The sequence below is a fragment of the Elaeis guineensis genome, chromosome 7 (assembly GCF_000442705.2).
Source record: "Elaeis guineensis isolate ETL-2024a chromosome 7, EG11, whole genome shotgun sequence".
Classification (NCBI taxonomy): Eukaryota; Viridiplantae; Streptophyta; class Magnoliopsida; order Arecales; family Arecaceae; genus Elaeis; species Elaeis guineensis.
Genome location: NC_025999.2, coordinates 34,121,250 through 34,144,254, shown reverse-complemented (window position 1 = coordinate 34,144,254; position 23,005 = coordinate 34,121,250). Strand labels below are relative to the sequence as shown.

The 23,005-nt window shown below is 33.8% G+C and overlaps 1 protein-coding gene across 4 annotated transcripts in view; it reads left to right on the top strand.

The window, feature by feature from the left end:
- LOC105034327 (protein GLUTELIN PRECURSOR ACCUMULATION 3) overlaps positions 1–13,407 on the top strand; it is a 119,898-nt gene extending 106,491 nt beyond the window's left edge. Inside the window, exons 17-20 of one of the 4 annotated variants that reach the window (XM_073260745.1) lie at positions 12,277–12,386; positions 12,499–13,069; positions 13,163–13,255; positions 13,364–13,407. In XM_073260745.1, coding sequence (XP_073116846.1) covers positions 12,277–12,386; positions 12,499–12,550 — 162 coding nt within the window. In that variant the 3' untranslated portion in view covers positions 12,551–13,069; positions 13,163–13,255; positions 13,364–13,407. Of the gene's footprint in view, positions 1–12,276; positions 12,387–12,498; positions 13,070–13,162; positions 13,256–13,363 lie in introns of those variants that run through there. The other 3 variants (XM_073260744.1, XM_073260743.1, XM_029261585.2) reach the window with 3 other exon arrangements.
- Positions 13,408–23,005: the final 9,598 nt, after the last annotated feature.

Here is a 23,005-nt window from a genome sequence, read left to right as displayed (position 1 = left end):
CGGTCAACCTATTCCAAATTGGATTTGGCTTTTCGTTACCCACTACAGATTGCAATATTACAAACCATCTTGATGTATATTCATGATACAACCCTACTAGAAGGGTTGTAATGATTCATGACAATCACTACATGTATCTATGAAAGACACAACACGATTATCTTATAATCCAAATAAAATTGATGTTATTTTAATCAAATCCTTTTTTTATGTACAAAGGTGACTTTGATTTGTGGTTCTCATCTTTTCTCATCTTAGGATAATCTTTCATCATAATTACGTCCGTTATGCCAGGACAACCTTATGTCAGGATGATCTGAGATTAATCCTAAACTCTCAACCTGGCTCTGATACTAGTTAAAGAAAAAAATTGAATAATTCTCTCAACTCTCGTATGTTTTAATTAATCATATTAATTAAAGCATTCATACTTTAATGTGTGTGAGAGGGGTGGGAAGAAAGAAAAGATCTAATCTATTCAAACAGACATGTGTAGTAGTGGAATATAAAACCCAAACCCTTTTTGAAAAGATTTCGAGATCTGATCTTCGGAGTTTATTAGAGAAATCATCCCCAAGATCCCTATGTATGAAAGAAGAGGATTTAACAAATAATGAAAGAAAAATTGATTTTTCTTTACACCTTTTCGTGGGAAGACGATCTCCGTAATTGATGACCAAGATTGGTTCTTTATCTTCTAGCCGCGCACTTGCCTGGCCTCTTTGAGTATCCATAAAGAGTTAGAGGGCTGATCTACAATCAACTGATTCTTCAGAGTGCTAGCTCCCTTGCAGAACCCTTGCTTGGAGGGGAGCTCTCAATGCATTAAGAACTGCAGTAGTATGATGGCTTCTTCAAGATCATTCCTGTTGAAATCAGAATTTCAGCAAGACGAGAGGAGAGGGAGAAGCCTTGGGTTGTGGAGGAGAGGGAAGAGATGTGGGGCGGCAGCCTAAGGATAGGAGAGAAGCTTCACAAGCTTTTATTAGATCTATCAACCTTTGGCGGCCACCCTTTTATAGGCACAAAAACCCTAGGGTGGCACCCCTTTTTATGATTTCCTTTTTGGGATGAAGTGAGGTGCCCAGGGTTTCATGAAACCTTATGGTAGCCGCCCTACTCTTTGAGGATCAACACTTTCCCTATTTGATCCTCTCATATGGTGCCTAGGGTTTCATTCAAGAAACCCTAGGGTGTGGACCCTGTTGTCTAGTCAAAGACCAAGTCAATTAGGTTAGAGAGGTTAGTTTTAGGTGTTATACACCTAACACATCCAAACTCTTTTGGGTGTGACCCAAGCCCAAAACTTGATCCAAACTCAATTGAAATAAATCTCTATTTGATTTAACTTGAACTTAGCCATAATTAATTTGATCCAATCAAATTAAGATATGCAACATTTGTACATTAGTCCTTGAACTTGCTAACCTTGAGCAATTAAGTCTCTGCTATTTATAATAATTATAAGTTAGTCCAATTATCAATTATATTTATTTTGATCCCATAATGATTCATAATCATTATCCAACTATTTGATCAGTTTTGAACTCCTTATATGTGTGATCTTATAGATTTTATTCTATTCGGTAGTGAGTCATATTGTGATCTTCATCATAACATCATTAAAACATCTTTCAATGAATTGGAATACTTTTAATTCTTTCTAACAAGAATCATTTGATCATCTATCTGGTTCTCTATGGGGTCCACAATCCATCAGTGATATCTAGCAATATGTGGTGGTAGACCAGTAGAATGGAATAGGATGAACCTCTAGATACAGTTAGCATGTGATATGATCCTTTTCTTATAGGTCCTGACAAGATGGAGGTCATGGATTACTCGTGAAACAACAACATCTGTCATATGTAAAATTTACTCGACTTGAGTTTCTAATGTAAAGTATGTGGAAATTCTTTTTTACTATTCACATTACCTTGGTCAAGGTCTTCTAAACTCAGTCTTATAATTACATAGGATCATATTTCTTATCTACCGAGGATGATACATTCCATCTTGGTGCGCATCCTATTCCTGCAATGAACCTACTACAGCTAACATGCACTGCAAGGATCCATATGGCTAGAAACTAAGTATATATACAGTCAAACTGTAGCAGCCTTACTATGAAGAGCCAAGGTATCTCAGGTCAAAAGAGTAGTCACACTAGTGTAGCATCGAGCAAATCACTGATGAGTGGGTAGCCATCCAAGTGACTTCTCATAATGGTCACGCTTGGTACCTTTTTCTCTAACAAACATTTGCATTCTAGCTCCAGTGTCTCTGTACCATAGACTTGAGACTCATCTATTTTAAAGGGAAGTGATTTGTGTATCGATCTGATCAGTCACCATCTCCGTGATTATCTATTGATTGGAAGTATTTAGAAATTAATCATTAGTGACACATGTTAGAAATGTGGGACAGTTACATGCATGTATTTCAAAAACTTTTTTGAATACAGATCTATATTAAACCTCTTTAACCTAGCATACATCAGATCTAATTTGTTAACTATTCATGCTCGGATTTATGACATAGATAATCTGAAATCAAGCATGCATAATCTGAAATTTGAAACATGTAGATCACATCTACTATGAAATTAAGATCAAATCTCAATACCTTAGCACGGATCGAAATACACCACAGCTGGTGATTGTGAATTTGTAGGTTCCTGGAGCCGCACACACGTTCGGCCTCCACAAATATCCACACAAGAGTCCGATCTGATCAGAGGTACGATGATCTCACCGAGGTACTAGCTCCCTTACAGAGATCTTCTCTTGATGGCTGATCTAACTTCTTTAGATTTCTTAGACTCTTTCAGGAGGAGAAGAAGGACTAGATGAAGGAGAGGTGGTAGAAGAATGAAGGGAACTCTCTCTCAAAATCCCACGCCAGGATCTAAACCTAGACCCTTCTCGCTAAAGATCCTTCTCTATTTTTTCTCACACCCAAAAAGGAAATAGCCTTCCTCTGTTTCATGCATAGGAACCCCATCCCACTCCTTTGTTTCATGCCCCACTCAAATGTTTCTCATGGTGAAAAAAAATCTTTTCGCATGCCAAAAAACCATTCCATTTATGGTTGGCATCCAAAAGGGATAGGAATTATCCTTATCAAAATAAGGAATTAAATCAAATTCAAACTTGAATTTAAATTGAATTTGAATTCAAACGTGAACCAACTTCCATCTATGTCCATGCATGGAGAAGAGGGGGCGACAATATCAAATTTGCATGGAGAGTTTCCCATGCAAAACCCATATTTATGTGAGAAAAGTTGGCATCTTGACGAAGGGTGGCACAAGGGAAAAGTTCAATCTGATTTGGACTCTTGGTTTGGTTCAATATGATCCTTATCCAATTCTAATTTGGTTGAACCCAAAAAGATGGTGTACCTAATCAAATTAGGAATCTAATCCTCTTAATTAAATCTTACTCTAATCAGAAATTAACTGTGTCTAAGTACTGATCAAATCAAGAATTAGTCTTCCTTACAATCGAGCTAAATCCAATTCAAGTCAAACTGAATCCTATTCAGTTAGACTTGATCCGAACTCATTGCTCAATTAAATTAAATCAATTAGTAATCTAATTACTAATTAATTCTCTTATAATTCACTGACTCTTAGTGAATTATTTTATTGCAACTTTTGTATAAAGTTAATCATCAATCATATTGATGATTATACCCTTCAGTGATTCATAATCCACTATAAGAAAATATGATTTTTACGATAAATTTTTTTACGACATAAATATTTTCATCGTAAATAATTTTATTTATGATCTAAAAATATTTTTATCATAAATAATATATTATTTATGATAAAAATTTTTTTCATCACAAATGAAAAGTATTTGCGATGCAACATTGACTTTGCATTGCAAATATTAATTATTTGCGATGGCTAATTTGCATTGTAAATAATTGATGAAAATAAAAAATAAAAAAAAATAGTTGATCATTTGTGAGGTACATACTTTATGTCATAAATAATGATTATTTGTGATGTAAAATTGATTTTAGTCATAAATATTCGGTTATTTATGATATAAAATTTTATCGCATATAATTGATGAAAATTAAAAATTTTTTAAAAAATAAATAGCAGATCATTTGCAATGGATTATTTTGCATCATAAATATTCTGCTATTTGTGACACAAAATTTCATCATAAATAATCGATAAAAATAAGAAATTTTAAAAAATAAATAGCAAATTATTTGTGATGAAAATATTGTATTATAAATAATTTAATATTTATGATGCAAAATAAATTCTCTATCGCAAATGTTTAATTATTTACGATGTAAATTTTCATCATAAATAATCATTAAAAAATCAAAAATTAAAAAAAATAAATAATAGAAGCTTTGTGATGAAAATATTTTGTAAATTAAAAGAATAATTCAAGTATTTTATGATTGATTTTTTGGTCATAATTTTTTTAATATTTTACAATCAAAAAATTGATCGTAAATATATTTTACAATCAAATATATTTTTTTTTATTTTCTCTTAATATGATATAATTTTGAAATTTAAAGTTCATCTTCACCATTCATTATCTAAATAATTATCGTTAGAGTATCATCACAAAAGATCGTCTCGATTCGATAGTCCTAGCTATGTCAATCAATAAACTTTGATTCGACGGTCATGAACGATCGTACGATGATCTGATAGATAGAGATCATTGATGGGTCTAAAAATTTGCAACAATGATCTCGATGATATTTGTAGCATACGATTAAAATTTTACTTCAATCGGATATCATTATCATGGTCAATTTAGTATGGAATGATTTAGATCGTTAAATAAAAAATGAGTTATCAAAAGGCCAAATGGTATCCGATTATAAGATGATTTTTTAGATAAATAGTCTTTGCTAGTACTTTAATCATTTGTACGGTGGTGATCGTAAAATTCAAACTATGCGTATATGAACCATCCACGTTAAATAGATCTTAAAAAGGCACAAATATAATTATTTAAAGATTTTAAAAATGAGTATCAAGAGACGTATAGTTTTGGATGGTTCATATATGTATGGTTTGAATTTTATGATCACAACTATACAAATAATCAAAGTAGTAGCAAAGATTATTTAACTAAAAAAATTATCTTATAATCAAACGTCGTTTGGCCTTTTGATCATTCATTTTTTATTTAATGGTTCAAATCATTCCGTACTAAATTGACCATGATAATGATGACTGATTGAAGTAAAATTTTGATCATATGCTATAAATATCATCGAGATCATCATTGTAAGTTTTCAATTCCATCAGTGGTCTCTATCTATCAGATCATCATACGATCGTTCGTGACCGTCGAAATTAAATTTTATTGATTGACATAGCTAGGGCTATCGGATCGAGGCAGGTTTTTGTGATGATATTCTAAAGATAATTATTTAGATAATGAATGGTGAAGATGGGCTTTAAATTTTAAAATTATATTATATTTATAAAAAATAGAAAAAAATATTATATTTGGTTGTAAAATATATTTGCAATTGATTTTTTGATTGTAAAATATTAAAAAAATTATGACTGAAAAATTGATTGTAAAATACTTGAATTATTTTTTTAATTTATAAAATATTTTTATCACAAATTTTTTACTATTTATTTTTTTTAAATTTTAAATTTTTCTTTGATTATTTATGATGAAAATTTATATCACAAATAATTAAATATTTGTGATGAAAAATTAATTTGCATCATAAATATTGAATTATTTGTGACAAATTATTTTAGTCACAAATAATTTATAATTTATTATTTTTAAATTTTTAATTTTTATCGATTATTTATGATGAAAATTTTTCATCATAAATATTTAACTATTTGTGATGTAAATTCAATTTACGTCGTAAATAATTATTATTTATGATGAAAAAAATTTGAGTCATAAATGATCTGCTATGTATTTTTTTTAATTTTTTATTTTTATCAGTGATTTGCGACAAAAATTTTGCATCACAAATAAATAAATATTTATGATACAAAATTAATTTTATGTCGCAAATAATTATTATTTTTGATGGAAAAGGTTTACATCACAAATAATCTGCTATTTATTTTTTTTAATTTTTTTTTAATTTTTTATCGATTATTTATGATGAAAATTTTGCATCACAAGTAATTTTTTTATAAATTTTTTTTGTTAATTTTTTTAGAAGAAAAAAGTTTTGGGAGAAAAAAATTTGGTGGAAATTATTTGCGATGGAAATGTAAGTTCTGTCACAAATAATAGTTATTTGTGATGTAAATTTAATTTCCATCGCAAATATCTTTTTTTATGTATATTTTTTGGTTAATTTTTTTTAGATGGAGAATTTTTTTAAAGAGAAAAAAATTTTTGGTTGGAATTATTAGCGATGGAAATATGTTTTGCATTGCTAATGATTTATTAGCGATGGAAAATTTGCATCGCTAAAAGTACATTAAAATAAACGTCATCGATCACTTTTGTGTGCCACTCGCTCTCCCGCGAAACATCGAAACCTTCTCCCTCTCCCAAAACCCTCTCCATTGGCAAGCAAGCCCCCCCTTTGTTGCCATCGATGTTGCCGACGCTGCCGCCACCACTGTCGCTGACGACGGATACGCCTTGACTTTTAAGGTAAACCATTTTTTTTTGTTGGCTCCGCGAGGAAGGGAGGGGCGAGGGGGGGGGGGGGTGGTCATGCCAGGGCCAGAAGAGGGGGGTTCGTGAGGGTAGGGGGTCGGAGAGGGAGGGGGGGATTTTGGTGGGGGTGGGTCATGCCGAGGTCGGGGGTGGTTTCGTGAGGGCTAGGGGCCGATGAGAGAGGGGGGTTTTGTGAGGGCAGGGGGCCGGAGAGGGAGGTGGGGGATTTGGCAGGGGTGGGTCACGTCGGGGCCGGAGGAGGGGGGGTTTCGTGAGGGCAAGGGGTCGGAGATGGAAGTGGGGTTTTTGGTGGGGGTGGGTCACATGGGGGCCGGAGGAGGAGGGGTTTGGCGGGGGTGGGTCATGCCAGGAGATGGATCGGGGTGGGAGGAGCCAGGGTGATGGGGGTTTTACGCGGGGTTGCAAGGGGTTGGGCGAGGCTACTAGGGCTTTTTTTTTATACCCAGAGTGAAGGTGGGAGATGGGCCAGGGGGCAGAGCAGAGGGGTAGCTGGTCGCACAAAGGTGGGCCAGGGGTGGAGCGAAGGTGGGCCAGGGGGTGGGGGTGATGCGGGATGTGGCAGAGGACCCGGGGGAGTGGGGGCTGTGGGGGGAGGGGTGCCGCGGGGGTTGGGGGTGATGGTGACGGACCGGGGGGCGATGGTTGGGGAGGCAAGAAAAATAATAATAATAATTTATTAATAAAAATAAAAATAATAATAACTATTAAAATAGTAATGATAAATAAAATCAAATAAAATATTATAAAATATTTAAAAATAAATTATTTTTTGTAATGAAAATAGTTAACTTTTTAAAATAATGATAAAATATTATTTTTAAAAAATAATTTAATACTTTTTTTTTATAATTTAATGCTTTTGCTTGTTTAGTTCCTATGTTTTATTGTCATAATAATTTAATACTTTTATTTTTGCTTGTTATGCTTTTGCTTGTTTAATTGGGATCCGATCCGGGATCTGATCTGGATCGACTTAGATCCGGTCCGAGATCCGGATTGGATCTGAATCAAGATCCTGATTGGGATCCAATCCAGATCTGGATTACGATCTGGGTCGGATCTAGCTACATCTCTCTATTTCCATAGAGAGATGCATGGTAGTGATTTAATGCATGCATTGATGTAACTTTAGACTTTCATTCCAGAGTCGATCAGAGGGTCCTCAAAATAGACTCTGTGAATAGCTCTTGAATGTTCCATTTGGACAGTTCAAAAATACATCAATTTTTTATTGTTATCATGGTATTCTTTATTTTATTGTGGAAAATTTCATCATAGTTGTCTCATTTGTTCTTCGAGTACATATTAGATGTGGTTAAAATATGATCTATCTATATCATGTATTTGAAGAACGTAGGGAGATGCTGCTAGATTTTTGCTGGATATAAAATAAAGAACAAAACTGTGACAACAATAAAAGTGATGTATGTTTGAAAGGGATAGGGCCACACCTATTAGGAAGGAGTTGGTAGAGTTAGGACTCATTAAGTATTATTCTTTATTGTCAGATGGATATCGACAAAACTCAGATGAATTATGTACATTGGTCAATTGATCATCTGGGTCAAAAATCAGGTTGGGATCCTACTCAGGATCCGATCTAGGTTTCGGATCAGGATTTGGGTCGAGATTTGATCTGAGATTTGATTCGAGATCCTATCTAGGATCCGAGTCAGGATCCTATTAGGATCCAGATCAGGATCTAGTTCGGATGAATGCCAGAGGTATTTTCTTTGTTGTTAATGATTTTCTTTGTTGTCTGATGGATATCGACAAAAGTTGGATGAATGTCAGGGATATTTTCTTGCCTGAATACCGAGCGGGTGTTCGAAATTTTATTGAGTTTGTATGGCGTAAGACTGACAGTGCTAGTAGGATAAAGCATCCATGCAAGGGATGTTCAATATGGTATATCATCATATATCACTTATTGAGGAGCATATGCTATGTTATGGTATGGACAAGAAGTATACTCACTGGATATGGCATGGAGAGGGTGATCTGAATGAAGTTGTGCATGACGATGATGATATTGAAGATGATAGTGATGCTGCTGAATCTGTTGAACATGATGGTATAGATTCATTATTAGATGATTTATATCAGGATGTTCGCTTAAATGTACCTATGAGTACTAGTGCATCTGAAGACAGTTCTAATCATGATCATAATATTAGTGAGGTAGAAGGAACTTCTCTGCAGTTTACAAAGCTTGTAAGGGATGCATGAAAGCCACTCTACTCAAATTGTGTAAAGTCTTCAAGTTAGAGTTTTTGATTAAATTGCTTCATCTTAAAATCGTGAATGGATGGAGTCAGAAGTCATTTGTCCAAAATTTAGCATTGATTAAAGCAGTTCTTTTCGATGGAGTGAGACTTTTGAAATCATATTTTGAAGCAAAAATATATATCTGAAAATTAAGATTTGGCTATATTTTTATATATGCCTGTAAAAATGATCGTATATTATTTTATAAGGAGAACGGACAAGCAAGTGAATGTCCGAAATATGGTGAGCCTAGGTACAAAATCGATAATAGAAAAGAAAAAAAGATACCTCATAAGGTTTTGAGATATTTTCTATTGATTCTAAAACTTCAAAGGTTGTATATGTCTATAAAGATAACTGAAGAAATGAGATGGCATCATGAGCAGCAAATTTTGGAGGAGAACATAGCCACCAGGATGACTTTGTAGTGTGAAAAAACTTCGATGCAAAACATCCATACTTTGCGAGTGACCTGTGTAATATCTGGCTTGGTCTAGTGATATATGGATTAATTCTTTTGACAATTTGAGTACTTTCTACGGCATATGGCCTGTGATGCTAATATCATATAATGTGTCATATTGGAAGTGCGTGAAAGAACTATTTATTTTTATGTCATTGTTGATTTTGAGCTCGAAAGTACTAGGTAATGAAATTGATGTATATGTATGATCCTTAATCGATGATCTGAAGGAGTTATAAAAAAATAGAGTATAGACATATGATTCTGTCAGTCGAAAAAATTTTATGTTGTATGCTTCAATTTTATGGACCATCAATGATTTTTTTGCATATGAAAACTTATTTGGATGGAGTACTAAAGGATATCTGGCATCTCTAATATGCAACAAGGATACGTCCTTCTTACATTTAAAGCAAAGAAAAAAAATCTGCTTCATGGGTCATCGACGGTTTCTACTTGCTAGTCACTCTTGGAAGACCCATGACAACCAATACTTTGATGGTAAGTCTAGCTGATGTCTGCCACCTAAGAAGCTAAGTGGAGTGGAAGTTTTAGAACAAACTTGAAGCCATTAGAAATGTGAAATTTGAAAAAATATTGGATACTTGCAAGTGAAATTGTACCGAAGCTGAGCTGAATTGGATGAAGCGAAACATATTTTTCGAACTACCATACTAGAAGCAACTGCTACTTCATCATAATCTGGATGTAATGCATATTAAAAAATATATTTGTGATAATGTCATCGGTATAGTGTTGAACATCGCTGAAAAAATAAAAGATAACTCAAAAGTCGTCTTGATTTGCAAAAAATGAGAATCTGATTGGAGTTGCATTTAGTTGGTTAAGGTGATAAATTTTTTATGCCATTTGCATGTTATTCACTATTAGGCGAGGAGAAAAGAGTTTCTATGGATGGTTTAAAGCTGTAAAATTTTCTGATGCTTACGCTTCAAATGTACCACGGTGTGTTGGTAACAACGACGATAATATCTCTAATATGAAAAGTCATGACTCTCATATGATGATGTAGCGCTTGCTTCCTGTAGTTATGCATGGCTATCTGAGTGGTGATGTTCAAGCTGTATTGATTGAGTTGGGAGTGTTCTTTCGAGAACTGTGTTGTCAAAAATTAAAAATTGACTTACTTGAGAAGTTTGAGAAGAATATTGTGCTCATTCTTTGTAAATTAGAAAAAATATTTTTACCATCATTTTTTGATGTTGTGGTGCACCTGACTGTTCATCTCACAAAGAAAGCTCTTTTGATCGAACTGATATATTATCAGTGGATGTATCCTATTGAAACATAAAAAAATCATAATCCCTTTGTCATATCATTTATAAGATGTAAATGTATTAGTTAAATTTAAATTTAGTTTTATTTACTGATTCTTATGTATCCTAAAAAAATATGTGCGTAATAAAGCACCGTCTTAAGGGTCTATAGCGGAAACATATATAGCTACGGAGTGTGTCACATTTTACTCGATGTATCTTGATGATATCAAAATAAGATTCAATCATGTAGATCGTAACATAGACCATGAATGGGGTGAAGATGAGCCGATGCTGTCTATATTCAAATAAACGATTTGATCCATAGGTGGAAGAAGATATGAGTTTATGGACGTGAATGAGCTATTCAAGACACACTTCTATGTTCTAAATAATTATAAAAAAATTAAAAATTTTATTGAGTAAGTACAATCTTAGCATACTTTTTAGTATTCTAACTAATTTTTTCATGTCAATATAAAAATCATTACTTGTTGTAGTAAGTACAAGAGGATACTATCCAAGAAGAATAATACAGATATTGATGATCGATATAGAAAATAATTTATAAAATAGTTTGAAGACCATATAAATTCTACTTGTATTATGTTATATTTTAATAATTATAAAATTAATTATTTGAACTAACATAATTTTTTGTGTTATGTTGCAGATGAAATCTAAGCATTTCAATAAAGAAGAGGGTGTGATCGATGAGTTGTACGATTTAGTATGTGGCTCCGATCGAAGGGTTAACCACTATGTATTCTGTATCATTGGAGGAATGAGATTTCATATAAGAGAGTTTGAGATATAAAGATGGATCCAGAATAGTGGAATTACTATGATAGAATATGAAGGAGAAGAGGAGATTGAATATCTTGGTGTATTGATAGATATCATAGAACTAAAATATGGATCTAATAATTTGATATTCTTGTTTTAGTGTGAATGGTAGGATATTAGCAATAAGAAGATCGATATTCATATTGATCTACACTTTATCAATATAAATTTTGCATGAATATGGTATCAGAATAAGCTGTATATATTAGCAACTTAAGTGAAACAAGTAATATATTTGAAGGATCCGAATTATCAAGATGATTAGTATGTCATACAAAGAATAATATCTAGAGGCGTATATGACATACCAAGCTGACTAGAGATGATCGAAAATTCAGATCTATATGAAAAGGAAGTTTTTCAAGAGAAAGAACAAACATTGACTGAGCTCTTTGTTGACGAAAAACTTGTGATAACTCCTTTGAATAGGGTTGATCTGCCGTCCAATGAAGTTGAAGTTGATTTTATATTTAATCTTGACTTGATCATTCGGAGGGCGATGATCAGTTCATGAATAATGATGAGGTAGAAGACGATACATTAGTTGATTATTGTGATTCGGAGGAAGGCTTACAAATCGAGGAGGATATGGATATTGATGAGTAGATCTATATTCTTTGTTGAATCTTTTCTTACAATAATAGTATGCAATATAATTCTATTCATTAGCATTTATATATTTTTCGTTATTATTATTCATTATTACATTCATTTATATGTCAAGTTAGTTATATGCATGATTTAAGCATTGCAGGTATGGCACCAGGAGGGAGACGACCACGTCCGAGTTTCCAGCCTCCCTTTGAGGAGCTTTTCCCCTTTTCCACTGCCACACCATTGGAGCCACCAGAGGGTGTTGCAAAGGTGGATCCAAGTAGTATTTTAATATTTTTTATATAATAAAATTTGATTTTAGTTGTATCTATTAAGTTTATGAATAGCTATCATACTAATGATTTATTCATTATTGTTTCAGACCATTCAGTGAAGGTAGTGAGGTGAGGGTGAGGTTCTGGTGCAGATGGTGAGGTGAGGGTGAGGTCTGTCGAAGAACCTTGCCCTGAAGTATTGGAGATGCGAGCACAAGGGATAGCATCTTTGTATCATGATTCTGTCCCGCTACACCACATCGATTACAGGATGGTGCGAGCCATGGCAGATTGAGTTGGGCATCATATGCCACAGTTATGCCCTTGTGATGCTCTTCGATTGGTGTCACATTACACCGACTCAGAGGGAGGTCTTCTATAGCCACTTACGGATAAAATAATATTTAGTGAAATATTTAATTAGCACTGTATTCTTATAATATTTGTTGTTGGCAGGCTATATTTGAGATTATTGATTTGGAGCATGATTACGTATTGCAAGCTGTGGATGATCATCTATGCTTGCACTTCAAAGATTACCGACATCGCATTTATCGTCATTGGTATGCTGTAGTATGGGATCAGGGGGCAGAGGCGGTGTGGCAGCGGCCATATGACAGCATCAGTATTGAGGACTGGACTGTCATATGCCGCAGGTATCAGGATCCGACATATCAGGTTAAGCATCTAATTTTTTTTAAAGTTTAATAATTGAATCATTTATTCTTAAATTCTGTTAGTTACTTATTAATTTAACTATTAACTGTATAGGAGTGATGTGTCCAAAATACCACCAATTAGACGAGATGGACCCTCACGCACTGTGGGGGTTCGAGGTCGTTCGCTCGCCATATAGAGCAGATGGTAAGTAATTTCTATTTAGCATATTTTAACTCTTTAACTATTTAAATTTTTTTTATTAATTATTCTCAAATTACAAAGAGATATAGAGAGTGACAAGCTTCCTGATAGGATCGAGATCTACTAGTGGATCCACTAGTGACGGTCAGGAGAGTGGATGATGGAGAGCCAAGAGCTTTATGTAAGTTTTTTCAACTATTTTTTCATTGACATTTTAATTTTTAGTACAATCTTAGAGTAGCTATAATTTTAATTTCAAGATCGTATGATAAGGATTAGATCCCAGCCTAGCCCTGAGGGCTCGACCACATCCATAGACGATGAGATCTATGATCAGATATTTGGTATGAGACCCTATTATGTTAGGGGTTAGGATATGGGATCAGAGCTCCCCCATCCTCACACTCATCTAAGGCAGATGTCCATTCTGCCTACGATGCCCGACTGACGGAGATACAAAGACAGATTGCTGAGGATGGACAGCAGGTTGATAAGGATCAATAGCTAATGAGGTAGATGATGGAGCGGATGGCACAGATGGAGCGGATGATGGAGCTGATGAGGTAGTAGCAGACCGATTCGAGCTTCTCTATCCATTCTCCTTCTCTAGATGCTCATGCTTGATGGCCAACGACTTATTTTTATATTTTTATATTTTTATTTTGGACCTATTATAGTTAATTAAATTTATTTTTTTATAATTATATTTTAATATAATAAAATTATCAAATTTATTTATGGCTTTATTATGTGAATTTTTATTTTTATTTTATAGATTATAAATATAAAATATTAAAAATATAAATTAAAAAATATATATTTATAAATTATATTTAAAAAAAATTAAATTTTTATTAATGATGTAATTATTTGCAACGTAATATGCATCGCAAAAAAATTTACTTGTGATGAAAATATTTCATCATAAATAATTTTAAAAAAAAATTAAAATAAATTATTTGTGATGGAATATTATCATCATAAATATTTTTTTTGATAAAAATATTTATGATGAAACTTTTCAACATAAAAAAATAATTTATTTTATTTTTTTAAAAAATATTAAATTTATTTATTAAATTACTTACGATGAAAAAATATCCATCGTAAATAATCCTATTTATGATGGAAATATATATTTATCATAAAATAAATTAGTTGTAATAAATTTTTTTTCATCGTAAATAATTTAAAAATAAAAAAATTTTTGCGACATAAATATTTAGTCATAAATAGTTGATTATTAGCGATAAAAATTTTATTCCATTGTAAAATATTATTAGAGACCTCATTTTTAGCGATCAAGTATTAGCGACATAATTTTCATTACAAATTAGTATTTGTGATGAAAATTTAGTATTTGTGAGGCTTTTTTTTACGTCGTAAGTAATCTTTTCTGTTGTAGTGATCGTTGATCAGTCATTTGATCAGATAAAAATTTCTTTTGTGTATGATTCCATAGTTCTATTCTATCTGGTAGTGAGATATAATGTGATCTCGATCACAATATCATCAAAATTTTTTTTGATGGGTTGAAACAATTCTAACTCTACCCTTTGAGGGTCATTGATCATCAAGATGATGCTCGACGAGTCTCACAATCCACTAGTGATACCTAACAATATGCATTGGCAATCTAGCAGAATGAAAGTAATGAATCTCTAAGTGTAGTTATGTATGATTCAGTCCTTCTATCATGAGTTCCGACTTGATGGAGATTATGTAGAACTCGTCAAACCCCAACGTCAGTCATATGCCAGATTGGCTCGACTCGAGTTCACTTGTGAATTCCATGGAAACTCTTTTTCAATATTCACACTTGCTTCAATTGAAGACTTTCTGAACTCAGTCTTATGAATCGTATAGGACTATTTTTTTTCTACTAAGATCGATAGATTTCATCCAGATGCATCCTACTCCTAACAGCAAATCTGAACCCACTGAAGCCAACATACACTACAAAGATCCAAATGTCTAAGGACTAGTTTAGATACAGTCAAACCCAACAGCCTCACTATGAATAACCAATGCATCACAGGTCAAAGGACTACTCACACCATTACGATATCGAGAAGATCACTGACGAGTGAGTAGACATCCAAGTGATTTTTCGTGTTGGTCATGCTCAGTGCAAGTTGTTCTCTAATAACTACCTGTATTCTTACCCCAGTATCTCCATACTATAGACTCAAGGCTCATTTGTTCGGAAGGGAGTTGATCCATGCACTGATCTAACTGGATCGATCACAGTCCTTCGTGATGATGCTCCAATCGGGAGCATTCAAAAATTAACCACTAATAATGTATATCTCAAATTTTCAACATTAAGAATATACAAAATCATCTGTTAATTTTTAGGATAAATCATGGACACATGAAGTATTATTGAAAATAAAAATACTCTTTATTAATAATAAATATTTTACAACTATAAATTCATGTCCTGAAATTATAAAATATATCAGTCAATAATTGACTTCTGGGGCACACATCCAACAAACTCCCACTTGACCTAAAGCCAATTGGCCATATACCTAAGATCCATCTTCTCAAGGTAAATTTTGATTTTCTATTGGCTGAGAGGCTTCGTCAGTAGGTCTGCCACATTTTGCATGGAGTCGACTCTCTACACTTCGACGAACTTCTTCTCAAAGTTTCACATATGATGTGGAACCGTTGCTCTATATGCTTAGATTTTTGATGAAACCTGGGCTCCTTAACAAGAGCTATGGTATCGTTGTTGTCACAGTATAGTATAATAGTATTTGATGGCATCACACCCAGCTCCATAACGAACTTTTTAAACCAGAATGCTTCTTTAGCAGCTTCAGAGGTGGTGATGTACTCGGCTTCTATGGTTGAATCTATAATGACCAGTTGTTTGAAATTCTTCTAGCTAATCGATCCACCATTACGTAGAAAAATATACCTCGATGTAGAACTTCTATCATCGACATCAGACATGAAGTCCGAATCGATATGTCGTTTCACCTTTAGCTCCGATCATCCTTCAAAGATCAAGAACAAATCCTTAGTCCTTCTCAAGTACTTAAGGATGTTCTTTACAGCAATCCATTGCTCTTCGTCTGGATTTGACTGATATCTGATCGTGACACTCATGGTAAGTATTATATCAGATCGAATATACAGCATGGCATATATGAGGCTCCCTATTATCGAAGTATAAGAGATCTTGCTTATGTGTTGGATCTCCTCAGGTGTATCAGGATACATCTTCTTGGAGAGATAAATGTCATGTCTAAGAGGCAAGACACCCCTCTTAGAGTTTTTCATACTGAACCTCTTCAGCACCCTCAATATTTATTCACTGTGAGAGTCCTATCATTTTCTTAGAACTATCCTGATAGATCTTTATACTAAGAAGATAAACGTCATGCCTAAAAGGCAACACACCCCTCTTAGAGTTTTTCAAGCTGAACCTCTTCAGCACCTCAATATTTATTCACTGTGAGAGTCCTATTATTCTCTTAGAACTATCCTTATAGATCTTTATACTAAGAATGTAGGAAGCTTCTCTTAGGTCTTTTATGGAGAATTTCTTTGACAACCATACTTTGATCGATGTCAGCATGAAAATATCATTCTCAATCAGGATGATATCATCCACGTACAATATAAAGAATGTGACAACACTTCCATTAACCTTTTTGTATATATAGGGCTCCTCATTTTTGATAAAATCAAATGATTTGATCAAATCATTAAAGCGAGTGTTTCAATTCCAAAATATTTGCTTGAGTTCATATATGGATCTTTGCAGCTTGCAAACCTTGTGATCACTATCATTGGATATGAAATCCATAGACTAATTCATATAGATATTTTTTTAAGATATCCATTCAAGAAGGTAGTTTTCACATCCATATACTAGATTTCTTAATCGTAATATGCCATAATCGCAAGCAGAGTCTGGATGGATTTCAGCGTGGCCACTGACGAAAAAATTTTCTGATAGTCAATACCTTCACGTTGACTATAACTTTTTACCACCAGCTTTACCTTATAGGTCTCTACCTTACCATTCGAATCTATTTTTCTTTTGTAGATCCATTTGCACCCAATAAGTATAATACCTTCAGGTGAATCTACTAAGTTTCAAACCTGATTAGATTGCATGGAGTCAATCTCTGACTTTATTACTTCCTTTTATTTCTCAGAGCTACATCTAACATTGTTTCATCATAGATTTTGAGATCATTCCTAATGTCTCTATCTCTCATAAGGAATGCTTCCTCTAAATCCTTTGTAAGTATACCTAAGTACCTTTCAAGAGGATGGAAGATCTTATTTAATCTACGAGATGGAGGTACTACATCTATTAGCTCATAACTGGGTTCAGGTTCTTAAACTTGATGCTTTTCAGAGACCTTCTCTTCGAGCTCAATCTTCCTCCTATTGCCTTCATCTTGGATAAATTTTTTTTTCAAGAAGACAGCATGATAGCTCATAATCACATTGTGATCCTCAGGAAGATAAACATAGTATCCCATGGATTTTTTAGAATATCTTATAAAATGAACTCTAAATGATCTAGCCTTTAACTTGTCTGCTTGCTATCACTTGATATGGATTGGATATTTTCAAATCTTGAGATAACTAAGACTCGATTTCTTATCATGCCATAACTCGTATGGTGTGGTAGAAATGGATTTAGAAAGAATCCAAGTCTTGAGATAACTAAGACTCAATTTTTTATCATGCCATAACTCGTATGGTGTGGTAGAAACGGATTTAGAAAGAATCCTATTCAAAAGATGAATAGCAGAGAGTAACGCATGTCCCCAGAGAAAAATGAAAAGGTCTGTGAAGCTCATCATGGATCGGATCATATTCAATAAGGTTCAATTCCTCCTTTCGGATATCCCATTGAGCTGAGGCATCTCTAGAGGTGTCCACTGTGAGACTATACTATTATCTTTAAGGTAGGTCTAGAATTTTTTACTAAGATATTTTCTTCCTCGATCTGATCGAAGAATCTTTATGAATTTTTTGATTTATTTTTTCACTTTATATCTGAATTCTGTGAACTTTTCAAAGGCTTCAGACTTATGATGCATCAAATATACAAACCCATACCATGAGTAATCATCGATAAAGGTTATGAAGAAGAGATAGCCATCTCTGACCTGTATATCGAATGGATCACACATGTCAGTGTGCACCGGGACTAATATCTTAGTGGCCCTTTCTCCATGTCCTACAAAGGATAGTTTGGTCATCTTTTCTTGAAGCAGAACTTACAAATTGGATAAGACTCGAAAGTCAATAGCCTAAGAAGGCCATCTTTCTTCAGTTTGTTAAGTCTGTCCTCTTCTATATGATCTAGCCTAAGATGCCATAGATATTTCTGGCTAATCCTATCTCTAAGTCTTTAAGACCCTATGGTATTCATTATTTGCTTGTTAATATTAACACTCGCATTCACATGCAAATGATAAAGTCCATCAATTAAAATGGCACGTGCAACAACTTTACTTTCAAAATAAATTATGCACAAGTCTTTATTATAATGAAAATTATAATTATTTGTACCAACGTAGATATAGAAATCAAATTTCTGTTGGCTATAGGTACATAATAACAATCCTTTAAAAGTAAAATAAATCCTAATGGTAGTCACAGAGAGTAAGTTTTGACGACCATAGCAGCAACTCTTGCCCCATTATTGACTCGAAGAGTAACTTCACCTTCTCCTAGCCTTCTAACTTCCTTTAGACCCTACATAGAAGTGCATAAGTGTGCACTTGAATTAGAATCTAAAATCTAACTAGAAGAAGAGAAAATTATTAAATTAATTTTAATTACGAGCAAATCAAACGTGCCTTCAGAAGATGCATGCGGGTTGAGGACATGGGTTAATTTCTTGAAACTGAGATCTATTCTCAAGTTCCTATGCCAGTCATTGTAATTGGTCTCAGTTTCTAATTAGATGTTTGTACTTGATAAATATTTATTCTAGAGACTTTAAAAATAAACAAGTCTCCCATTATTTCCTCAAATCTCTCACACTCCTCGGATAGAGAAATAAAAATCTATATGCGATCCGTTTAAGTAGGTACTGTGCTCCCACTGATCTATACGCACCTCACTTAACAGTTATTGGTGACATGCAAATCAATGAGTGGACAATACCTTATCCATTGTTTCACTAAGCAAGATGCAGTGGGTTTGCTCTCTAAGTCCTGTAGCCTCACCTAACAGTTATTGATATATTTTTTAGTTAAATCAGACCCACCATTCATCAGTAGATGTAATGCCATCATTGAATCTCTCACCTAATAGTTATTGAGCCCAACCCCATCTCTACCTTAGGGTATCTAATGTCAATAGAATGTTATACCTTTTCGATGCAACCAAACCACTGTAACCAGCCAAGAATGATCAACGTCAGAAAGGCACCCGCATCTCTACAATGATGGAAGACCACTAGACTTAATAATTAATTGAGGAGAGTTAGGTTCAGGTCTTATCTAAGTCAGCACATTTGATGTCTGACTGATCAGATTCAGATCAGTATAATTTTATGTCTGACTAACCTAGTCAGCATGGGTGAACACAAATGACCAAGCAACCTTATTCAATCCTGAATCGACCAAATTAATCAGGTAAGTGAGATCGGTGAGAGAATTGCTGATGCTTGCCTTAGACACCATTGCTGACCAGGTAAGCATAGTCCAATTAAAAACCACTGGTCAAGCTACCTTACTTATTTTAGACACCAATTGATCAATTAGAATCGAAAAGGTCAGTCTAGTGACTTAAGCTTGGACCATTGAGCCAAATTCGATCTTGAGTCAATCAATTCATATCAAAATGTGAATCAATACGACCAACTAAACTATAACTTGACTTTGAGCCCTTTTGACCTAATCCTAATCACCATTGATTGGTTCAATTAACTGCTCAAAATCAACAATGGGTTCTAACATGATCTAATCAATGACCCTAATTATAGTTTAATCATAAGATCTAATTATTCAACCCATACCCAAACCCCATATTTTATGTAATAAAATTTAGATCTTGAATTCTCAATTTTGGATCTATTGGTTTCATATCTTAGTTCTTAATTAAGTATATTATGATCATGGGTTTAGAAATAATTTCTTTACATTGTATCTCATATAATTTTCTATCCACAGGCTTGAGTCGACTCACCCTAGAATTGAGTCCACTCATCATAATGAGTTGACTCATCTTGAGGCCGAGTCAGCTCGATTGTGACAAATAGAAATCATGTACCCCAGTTTACATAACTGAGTCGACTCATCAGTAAACCTATCGGCTCACCAGGGTTTTGATTCAACTCAAATAAAAATGAGTTGACTCGAACAAAAATTGAGTCGACTCCACAAGCTTGCCAGCCACAGTTTCATAGTATCAATTTTTTTTTCATCATCAAAAGTTCTAATTTTGATGTGAAACAATTTTCAAATCTAAAAATTTTACTATGCAACAAAAACAATAGATCCTAAGATTTTTGGATATAGGGTTTTGTAGAAACTTAAGTTTTCTTCATTTCGTGGTTCTTCTTCATGAGATATCACAATGGCACCCCTACATGCCATAAGAGAATCTGTCGATTGGGCAAAGAGAAATCTTAATCTCTACTTCCTCTTATGATTAGATAGTCTGATGATATATCTATTTCGAGTACTAGGCTACTAAGAAACCCAATCTATCATATCATATATGTATTTAAAATAAATTTTAGATCTACGTATGCTTTCACATATCTCATATATGAATAAAAATTTAGATCTAATTTAAAACATGCTAATCATATAAAAAGCTAAAATCTAGATCTAATCTAATTTTAGATTCATGTAAAATCAGATCTAATTGATTTTAATTCAGATTTAATTCAGAATCAGATCTATGAATGTCAAGAAATCCATGGCTCTGATACCACTATTAGAAATGTGGGGCGGTTACATGCATGTATTTCAATTTTTTTTTGAATTTAGTAGAAAAGATTTAGATTAAACCCTTTTAACCTATTATGCATCAGATCTAATCTGGTAACTACCCGTGTCCGGATCTGTGACATACATAATCTGAAATCAAGCATGCATAATCTAAAATTTGAAACATGTACATCACATCTACTATGAAATTGAGATCAGATCTCAATATCTTTGCACGGATCGAAATGCATCACAACTAATGATCGTGGATTTGTAGGTTTCTTGAACTGCACATGCGTCTGGCCTTCATAGGTATCAACACAAAGTTCCAATCAGATCAGAGGTATGATAATCTTACTTGGGTGCTTGCTCCCTTACAGAGATCTTCTCTTGATGGCTGATCTAACTCCAAATTTTTTGGACTCTTCCAGGAAGAGAAGAAGGACTAGAGGAAGGAGAGGTGGTGGAAGAATGAAGAGAACTCTTTGTCTCAAAATCCCATGCTAGGATCTAAACCTAGATCCTTCTCGCTAGAGACCCTTCTCTAGTTTTTCTCATGCCCAAAGAGGAAACAACTTTCCTCTGTTTCATGCACAGGAACCCCACCCCACTCCTCTATTTCACGCCCCACTCTCAGATGTTTCTCACGATGAAATTTTTTTTTTTTGCATGCCAAAAAATCATTCCATTTATGGTTGGCATCCAAAAGGGGATTTGAATTATCCTTATCAAATAAGGAATCAAATCAAATTCAAATTGAATTCAAATCAAATTTGAATTCAATCTTGAACCAACTTTCATCCATGTCCATGCATGGAGAAGAGGGGGCAACAATATCAGATTTGTGTGAAGAGTTTCCCATGCAAAACCCATATTTGTGTGAGAAAAGTCGACGTGTTGATGGAGTGTGGCGTAAGGGAGGAGTTCAATCTGGTTTGGACTCTTGGTTTGGTTCAATATGGTCCTTATCCAATTCCAATTTGGTTGAACCCAAAGAGATAGTGAACCTAATCGAATTAAAAATCTAATCTCCTTAATTAAATTCTAATCTAATCAAGAATTAACTGAACTCAAGTTTTGATCAAATCAAGAATTAGTCTCCCTTGCAATTGAGCTAAACCCAATTCAAGTCAAACTAAATCTTATTCAATTAGACTTAATCCAGACCTTATTGCTCCATCAAATTAAGCCAATTAGTAATCTAATTACTAATTAATTCTCTTATAATTTACTGACTCATAGTGAATTATTTTATTATAACTTTTGCATAAGGTTAATCATCAATTATATTGATGATTATACCCTTCAATAATTTATAATCATTGATCAGCCATCTGATCAGATAAGAACCTCTTTTGTGTATGTTTTCAAAGATTCTATTATGTCTGGTAGTGTGATATACTATGATATTCATCATAATATCATCGAAACTCTTTTCGATGGATGGAAATAATTCTAACTCTCCCCATCGAGGGTCATCGATCATCAAGATGATGCTCGATGAGTCCCACTATCCATCAGTGACTTCAGCAGTATATTGTGGCAATCCAATAGAATGAAAGTAATGAATCTCTAGGTGCAGCTACTATATGATTCAGTTCTTCTATCGTGAGTTCTGACTTGACGGAGGTCACAGAGAACTTGTCAAATCTCAACGTCTGTCATATACCAGATTGGTTCGACTCGAGTTCACTTGTGAATTCCATAAAATTTTTTTTTCAATATTCACACTTGCTTCGATCAAAGACTTTCTGAATTTAGTCTTATGAATTGCACAGGACTACTCCTTTTCTATCAAGATCGATAGATTCCATCTTGGTGCATC